The 12,171-nt window shown below is 48.4% G+C and overlaps 1 protein-coding gene across 4 annotated transcripts in view; it reads left to right on the forward strand.

Moving 5' to 3' along the window:
* Positions 1-12,171, forward strand: part of LOC146046400 (serine/threonine-protein kinase Nek11-like) — a 243,622-nt gene that overhangs the window by 128,889 nt on the left and 102,562 nt on the right. For all 4 annotated transcript variants that reach the window (XM_083165682.1, XM_083165683.1, XM_083165684.1 and 1 more), the window contains exons 9-10: positions 4,860-4,945; positions 9,741-9,860. In XM_083165682.1, the coding sequence (XP_083021808.1) occupies positions 4,860-4,945; positions 9,741-9,860 (206 nt within the window). The remainder of the gene's footprint in view (positions 1-4,859; positions 4,946-9,740; positions 9,861-12,171) is intronic.

Here is a 12,171-nt window from a genome sequence, read left to right on the forward strand (position 1 = left end):
ACTTTTACACATTGATACTGCTGCAAATCACACAGCTGCTGTTGCACATGCAGGTGCCCCTTCAGGGCTAGGAGCCCAGCGACAGGTGTCTACATTGCCTCGAGGAGTTACACTCCGTCCTGATGCAGATACTTACCTACTTTTTGGATCTCATCTCTGGGAGAAGCCTGGAGAGACTGTCAGCTGCACTACAGGGGGCGGGTACTGGTCTGGAGGTCATCAAGACCCTAATACAGTATGTCACAATTTGCCCCACCCCCTCTCTGAATTGCGGTATTTGAATGGTGGGGAGAGAAAGATACGGGCGGGATTCTTGCCCACCTTTCTGGTGGGGGAACCGATTTTCGTGAGTCTCCTGGCCATTTCAGGAGATTAGACAAGTATGTGCAGACATGAGTATAATCTGGACATATTTTTTAAACGAATGCAACATGATTTGAAAACTGATTGAATGTGAGGAAGAAAGGACGATTTAGAGCCAAGTCTGATTTGGAAAGATTCATTCTGTGCTGGCGAGAAGACATCCAGGAAGAATTGGCTGATAGACACTCAATAACACCCTTTATTCTTGACAAAGCTGTCCTGTCTTCCGTAAGGATGCCACTGTCATTGTATTGTATGTGACCATCACCTTTCATTTAAATAAATAAGAATAATGTTATTTTTAAGTTTTCTTGTTAAGGACAACAAGGGTACTCCCATGTATGATAGTTAACTTGGTTACAAGTGGTTGATAGGTGCTGTAATACCAGAGGAGTATCCTTCCAGTGATTGTATGGCACCCGGAGCATTGTGCTAGTGAAGTATATGCATCATGCCAAGCAGATGTGTACAGAGAAATAACATACAGTATATATTTCTCATTCATCGTTTACATAGAGAAATAATAAACTCCTACTAATTTATATATGTTTTGTCGAACCAGCAGCTCTTGAGCCTAATCCCAGCAGTGCAATGTTTATTGACAGTTGCAGATAGATTGTCATTGTTCCCCTTCTGTCTCGAAAACCCAAGTCGTTTGTAATTAGGAACATGTTCAGTCTCTTTGAGAACATGTGTTGGGTTCTCGCTGCCAGATTTAATTGCTCCTGGCATAATTCTCTCCTCTGTCAACTCATGATGTGAGGGGAAGTAAAAGAAACGGATTAAGATAAAGGGACGCAGGAAAGTTTTCAGAAAGAGAACAGACTCCGCAGAGTCTGGAGGAATCAAGAAACTTTTTCTATCTAAAGCAGTCTGAAGTTCCAGAATCTGCCACCAATGGGAGTTCTACGCAGGGTGGCTGGCTGTGTATGTGTGTGTGCAGGGCCACCGACAGCAGGGTGCTGTGGGTACAGCTGCCCGGGCCCCGGCCTCTGGAAGCCCCCCCCCCCGACTGCCTCCATTGTGCTGCCTGCTTCTTTAATGCAGGATGCCGGCGGCTAATTAAAACGCTGCAAAGGCATTTGAGCCAATCAGAGCTTGTGTACCGTTAACCAATCAGAGCGTCTGCCGGTGCACAAACTCTGATTGGCTCACCAGCCGGTGCTGCATTTGCATTTCGCCCACTGGCGTCCTACATTGAAGAAGCCTGTGCTTCAGGACCTGCAGCAGGAGTCAGGCGGTAAGTGAAGGGAGGGGGGGCCCGGTCTAGAAATCAGTCCCAGGCCCCAAAATTCCTAGGGGCAGCCCTGTGTGTGTGTGTGTGTGTGTGTGTGGGGGGGGGGGGGGGTGTATGTGTACTTAGAAGCTAAAACTAAAGGTTAACATGCATAATGTTGACCTAAGGAATGTGGTCACGAGAACGTTGACATAGGGACAGTTACATGGATAGCCCCTGGTGGAAATGACTGCAGTTAATAGTCACTATAGGGCTTCCGGTACTTATGTATTATCTGGGCTCACGATTTTTTCATTGCATGCCACTACTTAAGGTATACAATGCAATGCGATGCGATTTTTCATTGTAAAGACCCGATTTTTAATTGTATAGTCACCCATGGGTGATTTCATACCCCCACTATCCAACTACGCATGGAGTTGATTTTATATAGTGTGGCGAGCGGACGTGGATAACGTTACATGTATTCTGCGTCCCCTCGCAGGGCTCGCTGCGCTCGCCACACTATATAAAATCAACTCCATGCGTAGTTGGATAGTGGGGGTATGAAATCACCCATGGGTGACTATACAATAAAAAATCAGGTCTTTACATTGAAAAATCGCATTGCATTGCATTGTATACCACTATATTGCATGCGATGAGATGCGATGCAATTAAAAAATCGGACGCCCAGATAATACATAAGTACCGGGCTTCCTGCGAGGGGACGTAGGAAGCCATATTGCCAGGATTTGAATCAGATCGAGGGAGTGAAAACTGTCAGCCTAGTGCTGATGCCCTGTGTGTCTCCCTCCATCATGCACAGGAGCCCTGTGAGGGTATTGGTGCAGGATGTACGTGCTACCAAGTTCTCTATCGGTAATAGCAACTTCATGGAGGTTTGGAATAGCGCGAACCGCAGGTCTCTCTGGAGATAAGTGGCAGACACCTCTCCCCCTTGTAGCCCTCTAACACAGTGACAAGATGGCACTGTACATGTGCAGTATTATGGATGGCGGCCATGTTGGGATTTGAAGCCTCCCCTGTAGGAACCTTAGTATGGCCATTGTGCAGTAAGGCTCTCCAACTCCAATAGTCTCACCCATATACCGAGGTAACTAGCATCACCCTCAATATCTGGATGCACAACTCCTCCATTTCTCTGAGGGTCCCTTACCATTCATATACCTGCTATCAGATCCCAGCAGCTATCATAGCTACATGCTTGTGTTGTCTGTGCTCATCCTCGTAGCTGGATTGCTGTCAGAATAATGCCTCTGGCTGAGCAGAGAAATGGTCCGTGAAGCTGGCCATTAGTGAAGCCCATTGTAACGCATGCTTCATCCTATCTGTGATTACAACCAGCAAGAACCAGGACCTGATTCTGTGCTGGAACACATTTACATCCAATTCCCTGATGTCAGTTGTGTTCCCTAATAACAGCGGCATACACTCCCACCCCATTTGTGTTAGACCGCTGTCTTGCTAACAGCAAATGTTGTCAACTGTCTACATGTCGACATTGACACCAAAATATTTAAAACAACCATGGATTCTTTTAGATGTCTTCCTTTTTTTCATGTCAACATTTTTACTCCGTCGACCCTTTACATGTTGACCTTTTGACCCTGTCGATCTTCTGGGGTAGAACTATTGACTGTCTATCTAGGCCAGGGGTGGGCAATAAGCGGCCCTCCAGCTGTTGATGAACTACACATCCCAGCATGCCTTGCCTTAGTTTTGCTATTTGGCCATGCTGAAACTGATGCAAGGCATGCTGGGATGTGTAGTTCATCAACAACTGGAGGGCCACTTTTTGCCCACCCTTGGTCTAGACCTAATATTTTTAAATGGCATATTTTTATTAACTTGGTGGCAAAGAAAGGATCAGCACGAGGAGGCGTTGTAGGCGGATACTGCCTTGAGCGTAAACACAACCATAAAACTGTTATACACAACAAAAGGTATCCACTCACTCTCTAGCGGGTGATGAGACTGCCGCCCACCAAGGTGGTACAGCCATGAGGGGAGTACACCTCCACAAAGTGACCTGCCATTGTTTCCTGCCACAAAACAGCCAGCGTTTAATTAACAACAATAAAGCACCGGGAGAGGGAGGGTGCGAAGGCTGGAAACTGAGGGTTCGTTCACAGAAGCAAGACCTTAAATAAAGTCCAGTACAGAATACTCCCTGCCACACCGTAGGCAGGCTAAGCCACACAATGTCCCTGCCACACCATAAGCAGGCTAAGTCACATGATGTCCCTACCACACCATAAGCAGGCTAAGCCACACAATGTCCCTGCCACACCATAAGCAGGCTAAGTCACATGATGTCCCTGCCACAGCATAGGCAGGCTAAGTCACATGATGACCCTGTCGCACTATAGGCAGGCTAAGTCACATGATGTCCCTGTAGCATCATAGGCAGGCTAAGTCACATGATGTCCCTGCCATACCATAGGCAGGCTAAGTCACATGATGTCCCTGCCCCACCATAGGCAGACTAAGCCACATGATCTCCCTGCCACACTATAGGCAGGCTAAGTCAAATGATGTCCCTGTTGCACTATAGGCAGGCTAAGTCACATGATGTCCCTGTCGCACTATAGGCAGGCTAAGTCACATGATGTCCCTGTCGCACTATAGGCAGGCTAAGTCGCATGATGTCCCTGCTACACCACAGGCAGACTAAGCCACATGATGTCCCTGCCACACCATAGGCAGGCTAAGTCAAATGATGTCCCTGTTGCACTATAGGCAGGCTAAGTCACATGATGTCCCTGTCGCACCATAGGCAGGCTAAGCAATGTGATCTTCCCTCAGCCCCCCCCCCATCCTAGAGGTTTAAATTACCTAATTTCTTATAGCAATCATTCAGTTTCTCCCCTGGGAGTAACGCCCTTGCATTCAGATCATTATTCCTAGACTTTGGAATGCTCTCATGTACTATACAGTCACTAATCCCGGTACCCTATTTTATGTATGCGTTCATGTTTGTATGAAAAACAGTTTGATAAAAAAAAAGAAAAGAAAAACACTCATGAAAGCTTGGTTGGAATAAGGCTTGCCACGTTCATTGACACTGACACTGCTTCGTAAGATGTCATGTGTATGCTACCAGCAAAGGGTACATTGCTGTGCTCTGTGTGACTTCTGTATTATTAAACCTGAGGCCAAATGGGGACCGAGCAATATCTTGCTGTTTGGGTGCAATGATATGTCATGTGAATTCGTACAATGCCCTTGGTGTAAGCTCTGTTACTGTACTTTGCAGGTTCTCTCAGAGTGGCTGCAAGAGGTGATATTGCAGGACAGGCAGTACTCCGTGAATGAGGATGCTTCCCGGATTGCAGATGCCATGTATGTAATTGTACAGATGTCATTATTCAGTATCCTCACATGCTTTATTTGTAAAGTATTAATTTGCTGCTTGTCTTTTGCTACATTTTAACAATAAGGTAGCAGGACAATTAACAACAAGGATTTCAAACATTTTATTATGAACTGGTTGTTATTAATTGAAATACAATAATACTCATATACTGTATAAAGACAAGACCTGCAGTACAATTTGTTGTTGACAGGTGGCGATGTAGAGTTCTATCCACCTTTAATTGTGTACATTCTTTATACACTCCCAGAGGATATGGGTCAAACATTGGGTTGACCACTAAAGGTCAACAGCTGAAATAGGTTGACATGGCTAATGTCAACAGGTTTGGAAGGTTGACACAAGCATTAGGTCGATAATGGCACGAGAATGAGTTTTGCACTAAACACCACACTCCGGGGTACCGCTGCAGGAGTATTGCCCTATAGAAGTCTATGGGCTTCTATCTGCAGCACTGTTTGAGGGATCCGTCGCGGGTCCCTCCTAGCATGCTCTGCAGCTGGTGCCGTCACTCTGTGCATCTCAGACCCAGAAGTCCAGCACCAGAGCCATATCGCAAACAGTGGCGTAGCTACATATGTGGCAGACCCTGCTGTGGCTTGGGGGAGGAGCGCCAGTGTGGTCTGTGGTGGCTGGCTGAACTGACAGAAGACCAAGGCAGCAGTGAGCACTGAGCTGGTCCCGCCCTGTACATATCTAATGAGCTGGGGCCCACTGCAGTACATATTGAATGAGCGTGTCCCTGCCCCGTGCATATGTAATGAGTGGGTCCCGCTCATTACACATGCATGGGACGGGGACCCCACTCACTGCTGCCTGGGTCACCTGTAAGCTCAGCCACCGACGCCCATAGTCAATCGCCTAACCCCTTCTTGAGGGGGGTGGGGCGCTGGAATTTTTTTGGGCAGGGGGGAGAAAAATTTATAGCTACGCCACTGATCGCAAAGATGAAGCTCATCACAAAAACTGTAATTTGCGTTAATAATCACATATGTTAGTGCAAATGTGATTTTTAAGAATGGGGTAGCCAGAAAATATTGGCGATGTGGGTCGTCCCCCTCCCCCAGTCTTCTAATCCTCTGCCATAAGCAAAGATGTCACTGACATCTAAGTAAGGGCACTTAATAAATGTACCGGCAATACCTATAAATACATACACAAATGTACATCGCCTCTTGTTTTTAAATAGAACTGATCAGTCTTCTTATACTGTCATTGTACTGCTATTGTCTTTGAGTTCATAAGGTGCCACAGTATTCTATGGTGCCAGACAGAGAACAGCCACACAGAGAGCCGCTTCCTGGATACAACCAAGGCAGGGGGATTCTTTGACACTTGGGATTGTGGGGTTACTTCTATTGGCAAGAAATGTAGACTTCATAAGCCTTAGGTAGAATGGGGACATCCATTTGGAATTAAAGCCCTGACATAGAATCGAGATCAGACTTTATTTGCACTTCCGCACATGTGCAGCGGCAGCAGCACACGTGTGTGTGAAGCTTCAAAGTGCAATCACACCCAGGAAGGATGTAATTGCAGTTTGGGTGACATCAATGGGCACCAAGATGGCAACAACATAGCTTTTTGTGGGGAGTGGTCCAGACAAAACGGGCTTGACCACGTCAGTTTTGGTGCGGTATGCATGCAGCACTGCGAAAGAAAAATGGCGGCGGTGCGCCTGGCTGTGAAGGCAGGTGTCGGCTGTAATTGCTGCGATAACGGTGATTGCAACACGGGACAGACCATTTCATGTCGGGCAGCCAAGCAATTGCAAGTTTTACAATACGATCACATGCAAGTTGGGCTCTTTTTTTGCAATTGCAGTGATCAGTCTCTAAAAAGCATCCAAATTGCATGTGATTGAAATCGCACCTGAGCCTGCGAGTCGCACCAGCTGCAGAAGTGATTTCATTGATTGCTTCCAAGCCGGGCAGGCTTTGCTGGGATAGCGGGCGGCTCATGGGGGGGGGGGGGGGGGATCATGTGAGGCTTCTCCGAGGGGAGAAGTAGTCCTAGTGTATGGCCAGTTTAAGAGAGAGTCACAAAAGATTTATAGAAAAGGAGATGCCATCAGAGGAGGGGTATTTGTATGATCCTCTCTAAGGCCCTTATTCTGGTTGGTGCGGTAATATCCGCATGAAATGTGTACACTCCGAACAGGGGGTGGAGAGGGACGTGAAGGGCTGTTTGGGCTCATTACCATATGCATACGCCTCGCGTTTCATGGGCGTTCCCATGCAAACGCTGGGTGTACGTATGGTAATGTGGCCGTGACGCACGTGTGGGGGGCGGACATATGACATTGCCGGATGTCAGCTGCCCGCCCAGATCCCTGCTTTTGCACGGAGAAACGCCCGTGTGGTCTGAGGTTGCGGGAGCTGCCTGGCCATTCGGTCCTGCGTTCGATGGTCTGCGACCATCGAATGATGGGGGAGGTTCCCTGAGATGGAGGAGGTGTATTCATGAGAAATACACGTGCGGTCCGTTCGGACAGCTTCTTACCGCGTACGGACGGAGTTGGCGATCCGTATGGAAGGTGGGGTTTAGGACGCACGGTGCTGGCCCCATATTCGGATCCGGCCGCACCGATCAGAATAAGGGCCTAAGCGAGCAATTCCATTTAAACCTAAGGCAACAATGTGCTACTTTGGAACAGCACATCTTGACCATCCAGAGTGTAATGGACCGCATGAAAGCATGCAACATCAGGAGGTTCTGTAATTACTCGATAGGTGCGCATCTGAACATTGTGGTGGTGCTCCGTGGCACATCTCCAATAACTGACTTCTCCCCTGTATGGTTCTATATCTAGTTGTCCCATACTGTATGTCCATGTCGATTGGCCGGATGAAAAGTCTCATTGCTGATTGGTAGTTGGGTGAAGTTAGGCACAAAACACAGTTTTTCTTTAAAGCTACATTTTTCTACAACTGAATAAATGGAACAAGCAAAAAAATGTTGGGATAGGGATACAGCTTAGATCAAAGGCTGATTAACTCTACCAACCAAGATGCTTCTGATGTAAAAGTCACAGTAACACAATGGTTCTTGGAACGGCAGGGCTTTCTAGTGCAAGTCTGCCTCCCCTTGCCTATCCGGCCCAAGCTACAAAGTGTAACCAGACTGACTGGCATATCTTATCTACAGCACATTGATATATAAAGGCTTACAGCATTGCATTAGTGCCCTGACAGCATCCGGTTGACGATGGGTTAACCTATTTGCCGGCATGGTGAGGGTTACACTGAGTTGCAGGCTGCTGATCTTTTATTGATGCTGCGGTTTGTCTTGGAGTCGGGAAGCTGAGCTGAGTCTCTGTTGTATGGTCTCTGGGCCCTTGGGGGGAGCGCACAGGAATCCATTAGCAGCACAGGAGGAGATATGACTTGTCCATTTGCTATCGACTTCCCACCTCAGCCCAGTTCAGAGTCTGGCACTTACTTCACATGGTGCAGGAACACAGCAAGAAGTACTGGTATATAAGGCCTGACACAGGGCGACAAGCTAAGGATCTCACCAAGGCCGGGTGACCTTGTCTGTCACAAATACTGTGACCTCTGTCATACTGGATGGTCCAGCATCGCATTACACATGTGACAGCTGTTCTTGTATCTGGTCCTAAAGGGATCCTAACAAGCCTATAACGAGCCCGATGCTCCTGGTTCCTGGGTTTCCAGCAGGATAACTAGTAGGCCAGACATTTTCATCATCTGGCCTTTGTTGAAGGATACCCTCTGGCTGTCAGCGGTTCCTGGAAAATGTCAGAGATATTGTCACCGAGGATGCGTGTTATTTGTCTAATGTGCAGACCGCAGGATCACACATGCACTGAAACATTAACTCCACGGAACCATATCATTACAAAATGTTTATTTATTCTACAATGGCTAAAATCCCACCCACACACAGCATTATGGGAATCATCACGGGCCAAGCAAACATGCACTTAATTATCATTAAATATTTGTATCTAATTCCCTGAAAGCATCTGTATTGGGGGTTAGCTACAAATATGAAGTACCCCCACATGTATGACGGATATCTCCAATACCTGTTGGGATCCCTCCATCCCTGCCGGCAGTAGTCACATCCCCCCCATAGGTTTTTATGGTAGAGGCAATGCTGCCCAATTTACCAATATTGACCACCGCAGCTGCCGACATCAGACAATGGCAGTAGCCGTTGTAGATTATGGGATACACATGACACTGTTTGGCAGGCAGAGGGTTCCCCTGGAACCCTTTCCAGAATTGGCCACTATGCAGACCAATTTTTGCTGACCACGCAAGTACAGCTTTCCCCCGGCAGCTGGCAATGCAGATCATAGGCTTCTTTCGGCGTCTCTTTCCCTACGTGTGACAAATCATACATACGGGATCGCATGTTGTAATGTGATCCAGCCCAGATCGCATGTTGCAATGCGATCCTGTCCAGATAGCATTGAATATGCAATCCATGATAAATGGCCCCTTAAGTATCTCCACAGAACAGTTACATCATATTTATTCATGTAGCTGACCGGCACAGGTGAGAGAGCCATTTTGTAAGCTGCACCAATATTCAGACTATTCATGTACTACGGATCTAATGAGCTCATTCAAGTACAGTATCAGACATAGGCAGGGCCACCAATAGGGGGGTGCTGTGGGTACAGCTGTCCTGGGCAGCTCATTTTATTGTTTGTGTGTGTGACTTTCAGTACATGTAGAATATGTGTACAGCAAAGACGTCTCTCGATCATAAATATATGGTTATACCTCACAGGCAAGAGAAGCTGCATCTGGACAGTTTACGAGCCATGAGGGCGGTGCAAGAGATGGCTCCACGCCAGCGCCGAAGGATACGACAGGAAGAGCATTTGGAGACCAATATGAAGAAGTTAAAGTAGGTTATAACTGTGTTGAGGTGCTCCTGGCCCTGCATGCAGGCAGCGGAAGCAAACATTTTGTGGCACGGGCAGATTTTTATGAAATATCGACATAACGTAAAACTCCAGATTCTTGCTGACCAGTCCCAGTGCGAGGAGATTATTGTGGTGATTATTCTGAACACGGTAAAACAACAAAGGAGAGGAGTCCGAAACAGAGAGCCCAAGGAGGAGATGTACTAAGATGGGAGTTCTATTGAAGATGGGATGTCGCCCATAGCAACCAATCACATTATATCTATTATCTTCTAGAAGGCTAAATAAATAAGAAATTGAATCTGTTTGGTTGCCATGGGCAACATCCAATCTTCAACAGAACTCCCATCTCAGCAAATTTACCCTGCAGAGTGAAGCTGGGATGTGTAATGCCCAGTGCACACTATAAGATCCGCGGCACCGCCGAGATAGGTCATTATATTGGCGGTACCGCAAAACGAACGATCCACAGGTTAAACACTGAACTACATCGTTAATGATATCATTCAGTGACATTACTAGGACCCCCGCCGAACATGCAATCACTGTCAGATTTAACTGCATGTTCAGATGATAGGGGATATCATTAACGATCCGCAGGAGTGAGCATCATTAAAGATTTAGGGCAGGATGTTCTAACTTTCGCTGCCCCTCTCTGCCGGCTACTGCATTCGTGCACTAACATGCAAGGGCGGGTCCAGGAGAAATGACAGGGGGGGCACCAAGATTGGGGGGGGTGTTCGTGGTGCCAGTGTGCACACTCTCTGAGAGTGGAGAGAGAGGAGTAGAGCAGAGAAAGGGCGGGAACGGGATTGAAAGTACACAGGCCCACCTTGGCACTCCGGAAAAAGGGGCATGGCCACTCAAAAGGGGGTGTGGCTTTGAGTGTAGTGTACCACACCATATACCACTTCTACACATTATGCAACAAAATAGTAGACCCCATTATACTTGCTCCTTACACACAATGCCAAACGGATTGAGCCAAAATTCGTATAATACCACGCATTAAGCCAAAACTCACATAATGCTACACGGATTATTCATTCTTCCCGGCGGTGGCAGGCGGCAGCTCAAGGTAAAAAAAAAAACCTAACCCAATGCACTTTCCCCACAATGTCCCCATCGCACCAGCCCCACACTGTCCCCCATCACACCAGCCCCGCACTGTCCCCCATCACACCAGCCCCACACTGTAGTGTCCCCATCACACCAGCCCCACACTGTAGAGCCCCCATCACACCAGCATGCCTGTCCTGTCCCCATTGCACCTGCCCCACACTGTCCCCATTGCACCTGCCCCACACTGTCCCCATCACACCAGCATGCCTGTCCTGTCCCCATTGCACCTGCCCCACACTGTCCCCATCACACCAGCATGCCCTACACTGTCCCTATTGCACCTGCCCCACACTTCCCCCATTGCACCTGCCCCACACTGTCCCCCAGGCCCATAACACCAGGTGACATTGCCCCCATCACACCAGCCCATATTGACCCCATAACACCAGGCCACACTGTCCCCCAGGACCAAGCCCATCCCACCAGGCCACACACGTTATGCATCCACAGCAGCGAGACGACACTAAAGTGAGCATTGCACCACTCCCACCCCCTCCCCCCCCCCACACAAAACAGTGGAGGGCCGGGGTTGGTAGGTACACTTACAGTAGCCGAACGGGCGGGGTCGGGGAACAAAGTGGCGGTGGAAGCGTGCAGAGTGAGAGCAGGACGGGTGGCATCGGTGCGGTGACTGATGCAGCGGGGACTGGGAAGCGCCAGCTGCGCTGCTCATTTACCACGGGTGCGTCGGCTCCCAGGACAGTGCTGCCTGTCTTCACTCTGCTGGCACTTCGGCGCGTCTGGCGGGAAGGCGGCATCCGCGGATTGGCTCCCCTGCCCTGCACAAATCATGTGTGCAGGGCAGGCCAATCATCTCACACACATGCGACCAAGGGCGAGCTTATAGGCTGACTAGCAGCCATCCCAGCCCTATTATATATACAGTGTCTGGGGGCCGTGCAGCAGGAAAAATTAAACAATAAATCCGCCCATGTGGTTAGTAATGCAGAGGACAGCTTTTGCTGTCCTTTGCTACGCGGCACCGCCCTGGGACTTCCAGGTCTGAGACCCGGGAGTCCCTCTGCACATGTGCAGAGTGATGGCGCCGGACGCAGGGCATGCTGGGAGGAATCCATAAATCACGCAGCACCGATGAGGGAAGCTTATAGACTTCTATAGGGTATCGCCAATGGCGAATCCCTCTGCAGCGCTGTCCCGACCAATGGAATA

This window comes from Crinia signifera, chromosome 11, assembly GCF_055691185.1.
Source record: "Crinia signifera chromosome 11, ASM5569118v1, whole genome shotgun sequence".
Classification (NCBI taxonomy): domain Eukaryota; kingdom Metazoa; phylum Chordata; class Amphibia; order Anura; family Myobatrachidae; genus Crinia; species Crinia signifera.